The sequence below is a fragment of the Rhipicephalus sanguineus genome, chromosome 1 (genome assembly GCF_013339695.2).
Source record: "Rhipicephalus sanguineus isolate Rsan-2018 chromosome 1, BIME_Rsan_1.4, whole genome shotgun sequence".
Taxonomy (NCBI): Eukaryota; Metazoa; Arthropoda; class Arachnida; order Ixodida; family Ixodidae; genus Rhipicephalus; species Rhipicephalus sanguineus.
Window position 1 is genome coordinate 290,674,454 of NC_051176.1, and position 17,866 is coordinate 290,692,319.

General features: G+C 45.0%; 1 protein-coding gene across 6 annotated transcripts in view; it reads right to left on the reverse strand.

Annotated features, from left to right (window-relative positions):
• LOC119379246 (armadillo repeat-containing protein 8) overlaps positions 1-13,963 on the reverse strand; it is a 62,840-nt gene extending 48,877 nt beyond the window's left edge. For 2 of the 6 annotated variants that reach the window (XM_037648488.2, XM_037648491.2), the window contains exons 1-6: positions 13,741-13,963; positions 13,242-13,315; positions 13,090-13,161; positions 12,527-12,666; positions 12,390-12,422; positions 1,420-1,613 (exon numbers count right to left, since the gene is read on the reverse strand). In XM_037648488.2, the coding sequence (XP_037504416.1) occupies positions 1,420-1,613; positions 12,390-12,422; positions 12,527-12,666; positions 13,090-13,161; positions 13,242-13,315; positions 13,741-13,767 (540 nt within the window). In that variant the 5' untranslated portion in view covers positions 13,768-13,963. The remainder of the gene's footprint in view (positions 1-1,419; positions 1,614-12,389; positions 12,423-12,526; positions 12,667-13,089; positions 13,162-13,241; positions 13,316-13,740) is intronic. The other 4 variants (XM_037648487.2, XM_037648486.2, XM_037648490.2 and 1 more) reach the window with 2 other exon arrangements.
• Positions 13,964-17,866: the final 3,903 nt, after the last annotated feature.

The following is a 17,866-nucleotide window of genomic DNA, read 5'->3' on the forward strand; positions in this document are numbered from 1 at the left end:
ACCACCGCGGCAGGCAGGTAACCCCTAATAACTATGACAATTAAATTCAGCATAAAACGGCTCGTTGGGACACTCACCAGAAAAGCTCAGCATATGGAATAACAAGGTTTCTTGAGTACCTTTGCTAACATAGTCAAGATGGCTCCTAATAATTTACGTTATTATAATGCAAACTCAATTTCACTATTTTACTTACTAGTAAACAGAATTTTTGTTCCTGTATACTCCAGGCACTCCCGGATAAATTACGTTTGTTCTCAACATCACCTCTGCGTAACAGTAAATACAATAGTGTTGTAATGCACTCAACAAGTTACATGACCAGCCTTTGTCAGAGGAAAGAATATTACGCCATCATCGTCCCAGAAGATGGCCGTACATACAAGCACTACGGGCTTCCTGCAATCTACTGGCCTGTCTGAACAACTTCCCAGGCAATTTCGAGCACGAGCGTGGCTCTGAGGTAGAACACCTGCTTGCCACGCAGAAGGCCTCAGTTCGATTCCCGCTCGGACTGATGATTTTTTTCTATTATTTATTTATTTGAATCTATTTCAATTTTTTGGTCACAAACAATGATGATTTTTCGCTCACAACCAACGATGCCAACACCGACAACGGAATTTCTGCAATATGAGCTCTTTAACGCTATCGTGTTAAAAGCAGACAAACTGAATGGTATTTCAAAAGTCTACGCCGAGTTGTATTTCACCTTTAGTGTCCCCTTAAGCCTGAATGTACTCACGGCACAAAGGGAAACTGACTGACAGAGTGAGAAACGGTGAGAAAGTGCCAACTTACAAGTGATTTTGTTATTTGCAGAAAGAACACTTATTAGTATTGGACTGCAAAAATGAAAATGCCAGAATGAAAAATGAAGACGTAATTCTTCACCTGGCCACGTTATAGGGAACCGCTGTTTCTTCTGCATTACATCAAAGGTACATGTCATATTCAAATAATTTTAACGTATTCTAGGTGAGAACCTCTATGAGGAACACTTAATGTCATATTCAAATAATTTTAACGTATTATAGGTGAGTACCTCTATGAGGAACACTTACACATTGAATGTCCAAATGAGCATTCGCATTTGCTCTATGCTCAGCTACCTATGACTTCCTTTATTTGGAACATTAATTCAGCCCAGTTTAATCATTGCTGTAGTAGCAGCGTTTGCAACTTTGTCCCTTCCGCTTCAGTGGAAAGGAAAGGAAAGTTGACCAAAACACAAAAAACACAAGTTTCACAACAAGCTATTACGTCACTGGCACCTCGAGCAGCAGTAGAAGCTGCTTTGGTATAAAAATGCTGACAGTGAGCTTCCTAATGGCATGATGAAAATGCCTTTGTGATTTCCACGTGCAAGAGTATTTCATAAATAAGGTTGCTACATATCTATGTGCCAAAGTGACCTACCTTGCACACAGCTGTAAGGATGGTGGCAATGCACTCCTGGTTAGATGCATGCGTCTGGGTGGCCATGAGGATCAAGTGTCGCACAGCCCACGGGTCCTCATACATACATTCAACAGGCGTCAACTCGGAACGGAACAGTGTACGTAGGCAGCACAAACATGCCTCCACATACCGCTGGTCCTGGTGCACCAGCCCTGCAAACGAGCGTGCAAGTAAGAATATCCATTACAGCCAAAGCCTCCTGCTTTTCCAGGGGCTCTGAAACACTTTTTTGGGTAACCTTATCTGCTTCCAATCAATTTTAGTGCATCAAAAGAATTATGAAAATCAGTACACACAAATCCAAGTTATCAGTTAGAGGAACTTCAAAATATGCAAAATGAGAGTTGCCCTCAGCTCATATTCTGTGTGGATCTAGATGCCACAGTTCACTCTGATATCAGGTGGTTCTACCAATAGCAGTAGGGCATTAGCAGAAGGATTACCAAGCCTGCTCAGCTAGTTGATGGCATTCCTAAGCATTTCTTGATTGGCAGCATGCGGTCAGGCCTCAGACACCATGGCATCACTTGCCATTACAATAGCTATTACAATAGCTTCTACATGGTGGCCATGGGCACACCATGTGTTCAGCATGTTGATGCATCGTTTCCAGGTTGCAACACCTGACCCATTGCTGGGGGATACCTCAAACTGTTGTAATCGTTATGCAATAGTTACTGTGCAGTAATACTCACAGCAGTGCGCATTACATTATTAACTAATGGTCAATGTGCTACTAATTCATGTCACATTCGTTGAATGAAGTGCACAAAATCCCCAGACCACAATGCTGCTATTGGTGCTATTCGACAAACTTTCTTGGTGTTATATTTTTAGACTGGACTGCATGCTTATGAGTAATATGACAAGTTCTTCAGGTGGCTGCCATGTTTTCTACTGAACCTGAACCAGGCACACATCGGCCTGTTTATTCCACTGCAAGATCATGAAAATTTGCCCTAGCTAATGGTTGTCTAACATGCCCACAAACAAGTTATAAGTACTTACACATAATTTAAAACTGCACCAGCCTCGAAATATTAAGGCTATTTAGAGGCCTACCACAGTAAGTCACAGAATGCTGTCACGTGCTATTCCTTGCAGCAGGCACGGAATAGCATGTCACAGCCTTCTACAACTGTGGCTGGTGATCGTGATCTGACCAGTGGCACAGTTAGAAGGGTCTGTACATTCTCACAAGCAAATGATGGTGGTTCCACCCATAAGATTGACCATTATAGGCCATCGCAGTGTACCTCCACTACTGTGGTCCTACCCCAAGTGACCAGTGCTTCCCTTTGGAATGTCCCACTCCAGAACCAGACTGGCTGGCTATCATGCATTGGTAGGAGGACCCTTGTGTGCTGTTCAGTGTAGTCATGCCGTACCTGCTGCCTCGGGTAGAGCTGCTCCTAGAAATACTTGTGTGGTTAATACAATACGAGCGTCTTTGGATGGGTAGAAATCAGTGTCCTTATTCTCCCCATTAGAATCTCTGCTGGAGATGGGAGGCCATTCACAGTAGTCGCTCTAAAGCCTGTTAGTACAAGACATAAGTCTGGACTTCTGAAAGGGACTTCGTCATTGTCACTGATTTTTACAGTTTGTGCTGTTCTCTCTGTCTGTCCATTCAATCATGGGAAAAGTGGTGACGATGGGTTGTGAATTATGTCCCATTCATTGTTTAACTTCTTGAATTAAAACGAACATAATGGAGGATCTTGGTAACTAATGACTTTTCTCGGTATGCCAGAGCACGCATAAGTTTCTCCGAGTACTGCAGTGAGGGCAGATTATGCTGTTGGCATTTCCTTCCCCTCCACAAACTTTGAGTAATAATCCAGTACTAAAAGACAGACAACACAAACATGACGAACGAAGTCCATGGCAACTTTCTCCCATTGATGATTTGGAAGCTCCTGGTCGAGCAAAACCTCTTCTGGTTGGCTTGTTGATAACCTTAGCAAATGTGTCTTATGGAGCCTCAAGAAGAGATCTTATGGACATCTATGAGGAATTGCCAGGCTGTCACTTAAACAGTTAAAGCCATCTGTTGGTACAGTTCCCTCTAAGTGGAGTAGAAAGGCTCAACTGAGATCTTGTTGGGTCATCCATTCAGAAAGTAAGTGGCTATTCGATGAAGGACAACATCCATTGTGCTAGCTTGCAATTCGGCAAGCTTAGTTGTAGATGCTTGAATAAAGTGCAGACCAGAACCCCATGTTCATCATCAGCTTCAGCAAGTTCAGTGGCATGACAGAGTACAACTGACAGAGTATCTGCAACTGTGAGCTGCGTTCACAGTAGGTGATTAACTTGAGATCAGAGCATTGCGTTCGCAGTAAGAGGCACTGGAGCCTCAGTGAGACCTTGTGAGAATCCTTGGCTGGTAGGCCAATTAGTTCCTGTAATTCAGTTAAATTGTCAAACTACAGCCACAGATATAGTACTACAACTATTTACACACATGCACAACAGCTACATATTGCTTTTCAATCTGTCTATAGAGCTGTTGTGCCTCTGTGAGGGCAGCCGATGCATAAGCTGCTATTACCAATTTTAGAGGACACTGTCAAAGATTAAAGGGACACTGAAGAGAAAAACAATTTTTTTCGTATTAGTAAATTACTATTTCACGATACCAAAAGCACCACGCTTGCTGTGAGAAGACGCTTGGTAAGCGAGAAAATATGTAAAAAGAAAATGCGGGTGACGACACCACCTTGAAGTTCCCGCACCAGTTGCCATGACGTCAGCTTTTGACGGCGTCTACTAGGGCCAATGTAGTTCCTAATCGGTAAAAATTCAGTACACTGTCTTCTGAGGAAGCCAGAGACTTAACATACCAAGGTTCAGGAAATTTCACTGAGCCAATGTGGCCAAAATATGAAAAACACTTTGAAATCCACAACGTCACCATCAGAGACTTTGGCAGAAAATTAAAGTGAAACTTCTGACGATGATTTTCTCATCTAATAATAAACCTATGGTGGTGAAATCAACAACACTAGAATTTTCATAGTACACTTTATCAGTCTGAACTAATTTATTGTCTCACTTTGGTGTCCCTTTAATGAAACTGTGGTCCAAGCAATGCAACATACCTTGCCACATACAAGCAACGCGCTGTTGGTTTACATGCAGAGTGCTAGCTGATGAGGCTCTAATCTCTGCGCATACCACTATCAAGGTGCGAGTGTCACCTACTAATGCATAAGATTACGAGCAAGGGGTTTCATTTTGACTTGAACAAGAGGATAAGTAAACACATATTACGACTGTACATAAAATTATATGACAGGTTCAGTGTAGCTCAAGTCCCAAACATGCTGTCAATCCATCATTTTATAGTGGCAGAGTTAAACGCACAAAAGGTACCACCCTATTTGCATTTCATTAGACAAAACAACGGATTCTGATATCTTTGCAACAGTTAATATCTACAAGAGGCTCCTCACCCCCACACATTAGCTCACTCACTCGTCTCTGCACACTCTGTCGTTGCTCAACTCGTTCTCTCTCCTGACTTGCTCTTTGTCTTTTGTCCACTGTCACATTCTCCTCTCTCTCAGATGCGCACAGACACACCAAGGCCACAACACACACAAAAAGTGTCATGGGCTTAGTGCCACACACACACCCGCTCCATGGAAGACAGTTTGCCGGTGCGATGGAGACCAGGCAGTGCCGGTCGTATTAGGCACACTGCACCTAATCCATCCGTGCTCCCCTTGCCAGCCAAGGGTGTTCCCCCGGCGGCAACGCCCACAGTAAAACAGAAAGTAAAGCCTTAAAAAGGGTGCGAAAAGAGTACACAAGCTTACAAGCTATGTGCGAACTTCATGCTGGCATTGGCACCCACACTTCATCCCGCATCTCCCCTAGCTCGCCCCTTGGTATTTAAGGTGGGCGGTTTACTAGTGCTGCTTGACTTAATATTCACTGCTTATGGCCCTTTAGTAATCTGGTTCTCCTCTTTGTAATGCTTTCCGACACTTCTTAGTCAACCTGTTCATCCGCCTTATGCTTACTTCATTCTAAAAGACTGGGCGTACACCACAAACGCCGAACGAACCATACTGTTAGCACATTGCTCGATTAAAAATACGGTTCACTTTGGTAGGTACTGCACTGGCTATACTCATGTAATGGCAGCACCCATGTAAAACCCAGCTAGAACTTGGTCAAAAAAATCCCTAAAAAAACATACTTAAAAATTACCGGAGTATAAGCCGCACCTTTGATTTTTTAAAAAGTTGGCCGTGCCCATCTGTTGTGTCATCAAGAATTCCAAACTTTTCTCTTTGGATTTCAATATATGGCAAAACAAGGCAGACGTGCAGAGTTTTTGGTGCCTGCAAGTAGCAATAGCATAGCCTCCGAGATTTAAATGGTGTCTTCGAGGCGCCGCCATCTCTGGTCTCTGGGGCATCACCAGTTATTACTGCCGGCAGGAAATGCACTACAGGAACAGCCAAGAAAAGCCAGTGCCAGTGCCACTGTCTGCACTTCTCGCTTTTTCTCATCCACCAATCACATGCAATCTCAAAATTGGTGTGTAATGTGTTCTGTGGAGCATATCGATCTCCTCACTTTGTTTCTGTGCTTTCGTGTGTCGAAGTTTGCCGCTATCACCACTTCTGGATGGAGCAATGTGTCACCTATACAGCCCACTTTGTGACTGACTTCACCAAAGAAAAAGGAAAAGGAGCAGCTGGTCGGAAGTTCAACGTTGATGAAAAATGTAAGTGACTATGGTACTGCCAAGAAGATGCACTCAGGAAAACAAATGTGCAGGGGTGCGCTCTCTAAAGCAAGCAGAGCACTTTCCCCCAGAAAGAAGACTCTCTTGTCCAGTACGTGACAGAGATGCGGAGAAACAGCTGCATAGATTCAATAGAGATGCTGCGTATGAAAGCCTTCAACATCACACAAAACAAGGTGATTCCAGCTATGGCACTTAAAGCCAGCAATGAATGGACATGAAGCGAAAGAGCCTGTCTTTTCACCGTCGCCCAACGGTGCGCTAATGTCTGCTGGAACAGAACAGAGAAAAGTTGTTATTGTTTCAGAAATACATTATCAAGAAAGCACAAGTACCTGCTGTCTCAGATTTGAAATGCCGATTAAAACCCTGTTTAGTTTTATGTAAATGATAATGTGCCTGTAGAGGTGAAGGAAAATAACAGCGTCCATATTCTCCCAATAGAAACCAACAGATAGCAATGCACAGTTACGCAGTGCATCACTAGGGATGGTCGTAAACTAATGCATAACATTGTTTTCAGGAGAAAACGTGTGCAAATACTACTGAAAATAAATGCAAGTACCACCGAAAATATTTACAAAAAAAAAAAGTAGGGTCCTTTTCTTTGTGTATTAGCTACATTCCCAAATTTCACCCCAAATCTCGGAAAAACACCTGCGGCCATTACAAGAGTATACACTATATTTAAGCCTGACAGTTGTTACTCCTGTCTGCAACTGTTAATAGAAAGGGTTCATAGCCATTCATGTTCCAAGATGTAACAGAACACAAAAAACGACATTGACGATGAGAGGGCAGGACAAGAAGTTGTCCTGCTCTGTTCTTGTCGGTATCATTTTTTGTACACTACTGTATCTTTAAGCATAACAAACTTGCCCATCAACACATACTGTCATATCTGATCCCTTCTGTCCATAGTGACATTCTTTTGCAGCACCCCAAGTGTGAACATGCAATCTAACCATGTTCCAGCACAACACCCCAGCCATGCTAGAAGACCAGCCCAGCAAGAGCCTGCATTTGTTGGTGTCTCATGGAATGTTTCTGACGTTGTTGCAGCCCAAATGCCAACAGCACTCCTCCGACCGCTTCTCTGCGACATTGAAGCAGGTCACCCACGGCAATGCGTATGCTGATACACCAATGTCACTATAGCCACCATATTGAAGGTCCTCCAGCGTTGTGAGAAACAGGATTTGCAACATCACATGCAAGCTATTTACTATAGTGCAACTATTCAAGTGTTCTTATGCCCATCCTTAGAGCAACATTTGTGCATGTGTGCGCACGTGCATGTATGTGTGTGCACAGACAGCCTAGAGACCACGTACTCATTGACAAGTTGGAGAGACAGTATTTTAACACTATGCACATGCAATTCCTACTTCCATACATTTTCACAGGGGTGGATCCAGGCTCTCAATTCAGAGAGGGGGTGGGGGCAGTTGCAAAACTTTCCCTACTGATTTTTTTTTCTGTGTTTCTTTTTTCTACATCCTTAACGATATGTTCAGGGGTGGAAGCGGGCTTGAGTGTTTTGGAGCAGCTCAGGGAGCAGGAATAATGCTGTTTTGGAGCAGCTTTGGAGCATCAAAATGTGGGTTTTGGAGCAATGCAAGTTAGTTTTGGAGCAGAATTCTATGATCAAATATCATTGTTCTTTTTTATTTCTAGTAAACACAAGAAATTCCAACGATTTTAGAAAACATTTAGTACTGATGAACCAACCACACTTAACACAAATTATATATATATATATATATATATATGCACACACACACGCGCGCGTACGTTTTATCAAAACATCACAGCTGTGATAGGGCAATGACTCAGGAAAATGAGATAAGCGATGTTCTGAATAGCTACACTTGACTAGACTAAGAAATGAAAAACATTAAAGATAATGAACGTTTTTCATCAGCGGTGTTTTCGCACCGCGTTTGCCGGGTCGCTACATTTTCATCAAAAGCCTACGCCGGCTTCAAAAAGTTCCTTCGAAATGCGCGGAGGTCAGCGCCGTCTGGAGGCATTGGGAGAAACCAAAGAAGCACGTGTCTGGTAGTCTGCACCCTAAACTCCATTTGTCGGACGAGCGGGCGATGTGCCACGCGAGGCATTTTCTTTTCTACTTTGAGGAGGAAGACGCGGCGGCGCGATTTTGAGATGGCGTTCGTCAAAAGGACGCGCGCGACCCTCCGACCACGCGTCAGTCGCGCATGAAATCAAGCCATTCAGGACGCAACAGCGCGATTTCGCGAAGGCGTTCGTCAAAAAACACGCGCGTCCCTCCAAACGCGCGTAAATCGCGCCAAGAATTGCGCCATGCGGTTCGACCTTCTCCCTTCAAGTTCCCTTCCAAGGTTTGTCAATTATTGGTGCCGCTTATATGCACGCAAATACGGTACTTGAGATGCGATGATACTAGATGTCGCAATGGCACAATTTGTATCCCGTGGTTCTGTTTTCGTACTACCTGACATTTGTCTTTTCAGTAATAAACGTTCCAAGTGTCTATCTTGTTCTTTTTTTGCATATTTCTTCACTCGCCACCTCATGAGCCAAACCACACGCAGCAACGGCGGCGAGCGGCATGTCATGTAGTGCTGCGGATGGTACGAGCTACAGCGTACTCTACCACGAGCCGAGCGCAGGTTCTGACGAGCCAAAATCGAACAACGCGACCGATCGCACTAGCGATACTAAGCTCGTCCCTGCACGAGCGCGTTTACATGCTGCATTTATAACGTCTAAGGGCACATGGAGAGGCACGCTTTCACTAAAAAAAATGAGTTTCGGAAATGGTCCAACCGACTTACACGGACCGAGGCCCTGTGAGTGGTTTCGCGGATGGTAGTGGCTTCACTGACCGCAAACAGATAAAACATTTTTTTCTTTCTCATGAAGGCTTATGACACAAAATCCACATTACACACTCAGCTATACAGCGGTTTCCTTAATGCAAAGTTTCTAAATAATGGTCGCGCGTTTACGTCCGCGGCGGCTGCTCGCACTATCCTCATGGCTTTACATCAAATTAAGTATTCGCAGTAAATAGAACCTTTTCGACCATTATGAAGCATCAACGCAGTTACTTTTGTTCATGTTCGCAATCCCAGGCCACGATAACCGCAACCGCCTCGTGCGCGCAGCGCACCAGAAAACTCCATTGCCGCCGGCGTCACAATCGAAATATGGCCGCACAACTCACTTTCTTGTAGCTAGCTCCTGTACAGGCTCGCTAGCTTTTTTGTGCCTTCGACAACGTCACGAGAATGCGCCAAGTGATGTGATGATGATATAAGCTCGCATAGGCGTGCCATGACACAGATGACAGCGGCACATAAAGGCACCAAACGTAGCCTCGGTGATTGGTTCCGGAAGCGCACTGGAGCCCATCGCGGAGGCCGTGCACCAAAGACCGCTTGGGAGCAGTTTCGGCGCAATAATGCGTTTTGGAGCAGGATGGCGCAGCAGAAGCGGATTGGCGCAGCGTGGCGCAAATGGCGCAGCGCTTCCACCCCTGTATGTTTAACATGCAGTAACTCACCTGCGCATGTTACATTTCCATTCACGTTGCCATGACTACCTCAACTAAGAACAATCCTTAAGTGCCCTAAAGCCTTCGCAAATAGAACGCACACAAGTATGATACTAATACCTGTCAACCTAGGGACTTCGAAAATTGGGAGTTTCGCTTAAAGGAGTAACAACGAAAAAAACACACACACACACACACACGCATCTATCTTGCTTCTCATGGGCGCACTAACGTCATACGAAGCACTGAACTACTGCAGTAACTCTTTTAGACGCCAGCGATCGTACCGTTTCTCGTAATTATAGTGCGCATATGTAATTATTCCACACGCGTGCAGGGCAAAATGTGCTATGACCCGCGAAATCCAGTAGCCCCTCTTCACACTAGCACGCTTCACTTTCTTGTGAGGTATGAAAAAAAAAAAAAGAATAAAACCTCGACAGCACGCTTCACTGCATAACATTGTACAACGGCAAGCTAACTGGCCTGCGCTGAACTGTGATGTTATTGTAAGTTCCTCATCAAGATAAAGATAACATGCCAAACCGTGAATAACAAAGGCCACACCCAAACATGGTGGCCTCCCCTTCCTTTATATCAGCGGGTAGAGGGGAGGGTCTCGCAGCAAACTCTTGCGGTTCCACAAGGCGAGAAAATTTTCAGAACAGCTGTCCTTTGTTACTTTCATTTGAGGAGGGGTTAGGACTGTTTATCAGGAGATTTATGGCTGCACCCGCACAGTCAGGAGGACTGGTCAGCAATCTGGAGTCTCCCAGGCAAATTGGGAGAAATGGCAGGTATGGATACATCACCAATTAACGGCAGAAATGAGTGTTTTGTTGTGGCCCTATTCAATAAATTGCACCAATTTTCAGAGCTACTTGGTGGGTCCCGTGAGCTTCACTAAGCAATCAAATAAATCTGTCTGTCGAATTTAGTTTACTGCCATCCTTGCGACCTTGGGCCTTTCCCAAAAGGGCAAATTCAACCTCCAGAGGAGGGAGAGGGTGGTAGTAAGATATGCGACAGAAAGCATGGAAGGTAATGTTTCTTATCTGCTTTTCAACTGCTTTGCTTACTGATTTCTTTGTCCTATGTGTTGGCATGGTGCTTAGTGTAGAAAAGAGGCATCCAACAATAGTGTCCGATTATAGCGACATGGGTAGTTGTTTTACTTTTTCATGGTGACCGAGTTTAACAGACTAAAGGCTGACCACATGGGGCGATTTTCCAGCGAAAAAGTGGCCAAGGCCAGTGGTCAGAACGGAGCTGCGTGCCATCAATCAGACCGGCCTAAACATTCGAGCCGGCATCAAGCCACCTACCGGAAACGCCAAACACACACAAACACAAACGGCAAGGCTCAATCAGAGCTTAACTAAATCCAACTTCCGGTCGCCAAACCACTGAAATCCTGGCGAAGGCCACTATTTAAGGGGAGCTGAAGCACTTTTTAAAAAAATTACTTTGGAGTGTGTAATCATAGTTTGATCCCTGCTGAATTCGAAAACCAATGTAAGAGTTCACAGAAGTGAACATAGCATTTCTTGGCAAAAAACAGAGGCTGCAGCCACAGGGCTTCATGAGATGCTGAGCGAACGCAGTGACGTCATCTTCGATGTGCGCGTCATCAGCAACATCAAAGCATGGCCTTCGCGATCAGTTTCACCAACGCACGCAGCCAGAACTAGTCACGGAGGCCACGGTTGGAGATACGACAAGGCTGCACAGCTCCACAACGATGATGTAGTTCCAGTTAGTTACTTCCCACTCCCACTTCAGCGCGTTCGCGTGGGCGGAGCAAGACAAAGTTTTCTTTCGCGTATTTTAAAGCTCCTGCTGCCACAACAGCGGAAAAAATTATGCCATCGTCGACAGTAATGTTGACCCTTGTTAACAACAAAGCTTTACCGAATTTCATCAGGAAAGTTTGCTCCATGTGTGTGGGCCTTAAGAGCTATAACACGTGTTATAGCTCAGCACAGACCACACCTCAATGTATGGAAACATTCTCAAATGTTTTCGAATGTTCTACTCAGATTTCATTAATGACCCAAAGTTGAGTACATTCTGAAACTCACTCAAGCACCAGCAATAGCACTGGTATGTATTATGACAGATGTATAAAAGTCGAAGCACTTCACCGAGCATCGAATTATCAGCAAGTGACGACATTGTACTATGAGCATATTGCTGGGCACAGGTTCACACAATAAGGAGTTCAATCTTTACCAGTTAGAGTGCTGTGTTCTTCACAGTTACAACTACATGACCAAAGTTTGGGGGGGAGGAAGGCATTACCCAGACAACCCTCTCAGGTTCTTCACCATTGCAACTATACGACAATAAATAGTATTGGGGGAGGGGGGGGGGGCATTGCCCAACCAGCCCTCTCTGGATCCACCACTGCATCTTCATGAACACAGGAAGCAACAGGTCAAATGTTCTGTAAGCCAGAAAGCTACTTTTGCAGATGTGCAGCAAGTTTGTCAGGTGCTGTTTTTCCAGCCAGCATAAACATCTTTTCTGCGGTATAAACACAAAGCAGCAGCATTCACAAGCCAGGCCCTTGCACGTAGTAAAGACAAGCAAAAAGCCAAGCTTAAAATGAGTACTGCTCACCGCATGGAAGCAATTGTGTATGCTTTTGGAAGCCTGCACACGGAAAAAAAAAAGTCCGCTCATGAGCAAAGTCAAACTCATGTTCAGTATTGTCCAGAAATCTCCGAAGTGCCTGGTTACTGTCCAGTTACACTCACCTTGAAGTAATACCGGTAGCACACCTGCATCAAGAAGTGCCTTGACATTCTCTTCTGTGCCTTTAGCAAGGCTGTTTAGGATCACTGCTGTTTCACACAAAAGCTGTGGATGAGACTCCTCACGCAAGATCTGCAACAACCTGCATTCAGACAATTCACAACTCAACGCTATGTCAACTTTTCAAAACCTATGGCCTCATTCGAATAATCAGCACAGCAGTGCCTAGAAAATTGTACATCAATGGACATGAGTCACATTTAAAACTTGTGCATGATAACCTCAGTGTCATGTCTGCGCTAACACTCTGCTGTGTGTCAATAAAATTAAAATAAAGAAGTCAAAGATCAACTTCCTACAGGCATCGCCCTTGCATGCACACTACAAGAGGAGTTGAAAGAGTCCACTAAATAAACAATTATGCAATCTGTCCTTTTTTTTCTTTTCTTATTCCCTTATTTGGACTTCACGTACTCGATGTGATAAGCAACTCATGATCACTACCAACTTTTTCACGGATCAGTTGCAAGCATAAAAAAATGCAGGGAAAAAATGTGGACTGTACCTTGGAACAAGGCCCATTCGTATGACCGTGGCTTTTTGGTTGTTGCTTCCAATCACAGAGTTTTTCAGCTGACTGAAACAAGACGGCGACGATGTCATGACAAAACAGCGGCGATGCACAGAATAATACGGGTGTTGCCAAGATAAACTTACATAATTCCTTCCAAGCATTTTTCTGGATCGTGAAAAAAAAGGAGATCGATGTACGATCTATTGCACTCCACGACCTGTCAAAAGAAGTCGTGGTCATTTTGACGTGTTCACGAGCACGCGGTTGTCTTTGAACTGTGAACAATCTCACGAGCAGCTCATTTCCAGTCAAAACATCCACTCCGATGACGCTAATAGCAGATCAAACAACGTCATGCACATCTCAGTGAATTGAATCGAATAACACTGCGATGCATAGCCACATTCGCGAGCCTCTGGCACACCCCGCCAGTCAAACAGAGGGCGAGGATCGACGTTAAGTAGAATGCAGAGGAAGAACTACAGCGACATTCGGCTAAGCAATGGACTGCTTCAGGCCGCCATGGCTAGTTCCTTCATCTGGTCAACCATAGCGCAAAAATAAAAGGAAGAAATAGGCCTACAGCAGTGAACGACAGATTCCAACGCAATGCTCACACGGACTCCACAAGGATCGTCTCACCATATAAGACTGATGAATGGTCACCATCCTGAAACCTCCGACACTTTCCGAAGTAGTGTTCACAATAACTAAAACAAGCGATTTCTATTCTATCGCTCCCCTGTTTTCCAAAGCTTGCAAGTGCGACATTGAAAATACCAGCAGCCGACAATTCACGAGTACCTCACGCTCAGAGTAGAGGTAGAGCCACTGCCAAAGCTCTCGCGCTCTCGCACAAGCCCGCTATAATGGCTATAACTCTCGCCCTCTCCCCACTCCGCATTTGCTTGCTTGCTTGCTTGAACCTCTTCTACTTCGTTTATTCTTTATCGCTTCCTTTTCCTTTCTTTTTTTTTTTTTTTGCAGTTCTTGCGTGCATGTGTACACTTGTAAGCGTTGCTGATGGTACTATGAATAACAAAAACGGTTCCGCAATTATGTCTTTGCAGCATTCGCAAACATCGTTCATAACTATGTTTACAAGTTTTAACATCCGTTTTAATTACAGTGTACTAGACACTGTAGTTTTAATTAGTTTTAATTAAAGGCCCACTACAAGATGTCGTCCGTAAATCTGTCGCTCATCCGATGATGTCGCTGGCATCGATCTGCGACTAGGTCACGTGACATGTCACGTGTGCACACTTGCGCAGCAGACGACGTGGTTTGGCTGGCGCGCCGGCGGGCGAGCTCTTCCAAATTGTTAAAAAAAAGAAAAAGAAAGGTACCGCGGTTCAGTGCTAGTGTTTGCGTTCTGCTCTTTCACACTCCACCGAGGTCAAAGAGACGACACTGTCGTTAGAGCTTCTGCTTTCTCAAACGGACTCAAAATATGTAAGTAAAGGAAAATTCCTTCCGCCTGGGAATAAACTTCTGATTTTTCTTAGACCAGTGGTCTCAAACACGCGGGCTACATGCAGCCCGCGGACCTTTCGCTAGTGGCCCGCACATGACTCTCTTCGACCCAATTTTTTTTATTTGCTTAATAAGTATGTTCATGAGCTCCATATACGTTACTTAATCTCAAGCATCTTTCTTTAGTGAGGCACCCCCAGTGGCGTAGCCAGGGGGTGGCACGCCAGGCCTGCCACCTGCATAGGCGGCGAAACTAGACTCCCCAGAAAAACTGCTCTGCAATCCTATCCGACGCACTCGCCAGCACTCTTGCAGACTGCTCCACTCTTTGGCTCATCGCACGCTAGCTCGAGCGCTTACACACACAAACACACACGCAAAATCATATATATATATATATATATATATATATATATATATATATATATATATATATATATATATATATATATATATATATATATATATATCGGGTGTCCCAGCTATCTTTAGCCAAGGGTTAAAAAATACAATATTAGAGGCAGGCGAGTGAAATCAGTTGCAAATTGCTGACAGCCACCTTGCGCGCTACAGACAATTTTTTGTTTTATAATTAACTAATTTGTTAATTAGGACGATTTAACTAATTTGCTAAATATTGACTTTAGGCAAGAAATCCTGCTTGCAAAGTTCGAGAGCGTCCTCAGAAACCCCAACTGCATTATTTGCGATAAAGAAAGTCTCACGTACACCCTTTTTTTCCAAGCTGTAAAGAAAGCCCGCGAAATACAAAAAGAACCACGTGACTAGCGCGCTCGCGCGCCGCGAGAATGCTGCCCTCAGCCGAGGTTTGAGCGAACGAAATCACCTGCGACCGGGACTCGCCGGCTCCGTTGCAGCGGTAGGCCTATTAGAGCACTGCACGGGCCGTAATTCTTGGCCCGGGCCCGGCCCGGGCCCGGAACTCGTTCAAATTTACCCGCCCGAACCCGGCCCGGTGACACAAAATGAGACCCGGGCCCGGCCCGAACCCGAGAAAAAATTTCGCCTACCCGACCCGGCCCGGCCCGACCACAGATCAGGCCCGACTGAGGCCCGACCAAGTAATCTAGGTGGTGTTGCCCGAACATGGAATATACAGCAAGGTGTTTTAAGTAGCAAATATCTACTTGGCGGATGATTGTTGGCGGATGTTTCGCTAACAATTATACTTTAAGATACGGTAATTTCTTATAAAAAGGCGCTCACGGTGCAAACAGTTGAGAGGACATATTGGATAAAATGAATGTTTGTTCAGCAGTGGTATTAGTGTACCCATTTTTTCTGCAAATATACTGTGGATCATGAAGGGCGTTTTGTAGCAGACATTGTAGCCAGGAAAGTGATTTGCAGCACGAGTTCAGTTTCGATAGGGAGCGCAATAACAACAAAGGATGGATTGATGGATGGATAAACTTTATTTTGGTCCATCGGAACTCGCTCTAGCACGTTGCGGGCCGCTCCGACATCGGAACAGAAAGACCAAGTCTCTCTGCTGCGTCGCAGGCCCGTTGGGCTGCCCATATAGCTGTTCTTCTAGCGCGGAGCTGGTAATAGCAGCCTCCCATTTGGACGGCTTGAGGACTTCGCCACCACGTAACACGAAGCACCGCCAGAGCATTGGCATGGCAGAGAACAAAACGCTCACTTCACATTGTTTTTATTGCACTCAATAGCCTATTGAAATTTATAGCATGCTCTAATCACAAAGCCAATCGTGCAACCTTCTCGATATATAGCACCTGTTTTCACCATTGTAGCACCTTGCCACAGCAAGAGAAACAGAGGGGTAAAAACCCAAGTTTGTGACCGTTGTTGCAAATACACCAATCTAGGTAAAGTTATGGAACCGCGTGCACCACATGTATGCGTATAAGCAGCCGAAAGGAAGAAAAAAAAAAAACTTTCCTGCTTTAAGCACGCCATGCGCTGCTGCATCACTTATCCTGCCGCGCTAAAGCTTCTTGCACTGCTCACGCTGGCCGCACGGGCGCACCACAATTGCCTTGCCAATTGCGAAGGCGTCGGCAGTCGTTCGTAACTTCCACCACTGGAGCAAATCTAGGATTTCTTTGTGGACCTCTGCAGAATGAGCATAGCTGTCCAGCTCATCCCTTCACTTCTCACGTTCCCGAACGTCGTGCCACTCTTCAATGTCGTCTATAAACCTTGTCTTTGAGGGCTTCTCTTTGCAATTTTCAGCACTGTATGGTACGCACGGTTTCCACCGTGCTCGTTTTTTCCATATTATAATGGCAGGGGCGTAGCCAGGGGGTGGGGGGGTTGGGGGGGGTTCAAACCCCATCCGAAATTTTTCAGTTTTGCTTGCGTATATGTACATGCGCACATACAAACGCACGCACGAACATAAGGTATGGTTGAACCCCCCCCGCGAAAAAAATTTCTGGCTACGCCCCTGTATAATGGCGTATGCCTTCCCAGCGATGTTGTACCGGTAGAAGGTGGCCATTGGACTACGCGGTTAGGACTGGCAAGAGGTGTACGAAGCGATTTCGGTATATTTTCGGGGTTCGTTCGAGTTTGGTAACAAAGGCGCGACTAAGCTTCTTGAAGCTTTCTCATTGGATGCATATGGTTCCAATTAAGGGGACATCACCCGGCACGGAATCTATCATTGTCCTTTTTCAAGCAAGATATTTCGTAAAGCGAATATACTTTACCCCACGCCTTGTTTAATGGACCTATACTGTTCCTGCACATTCCAACGCTGTTGTGGCAGTATCACGTAGCTCTCGCACTATATAGCGCAATATACATTGCCTCAAGCACGCGGCTCGATCGCGGACCTCTTGTTAGCGGCCCTCCACCCGCACATGACTGTCTTCATCAAATTTTTTTTTCTTTATAATTATGTTCTTGAGATACACAGGAATCACAGATCGAAAGCATATTTTTCCTGAGGCACCCCCTGCGGTCACCATGTGTTGATACATAACCGTGAAACAAAAGCTATATTTCAGAAATGGCGTCCAGATTTTAGTCATTATGGGTGATACAAAATGACTGGTTCCCCAGACATGAAAGAGAGACTCGCAATACTAAAGGCGAACTGCTGCGCCGGCCACGTGCACGTGCCCTCGATGCCCTTCGGTTTCCTCTTCTTCGATAGAGTCTGGTGCGCTCCAAGTTGCTCCGTTCCGCACTATTTTGCAACAATGGGTATCGATATGTTGTTGGATTCCTGCCGCCAAATCCCCTTCAGAAACGATCCCGTATATGAGATACGGCAAAGGTCTGCTGTGAAATGACGGTA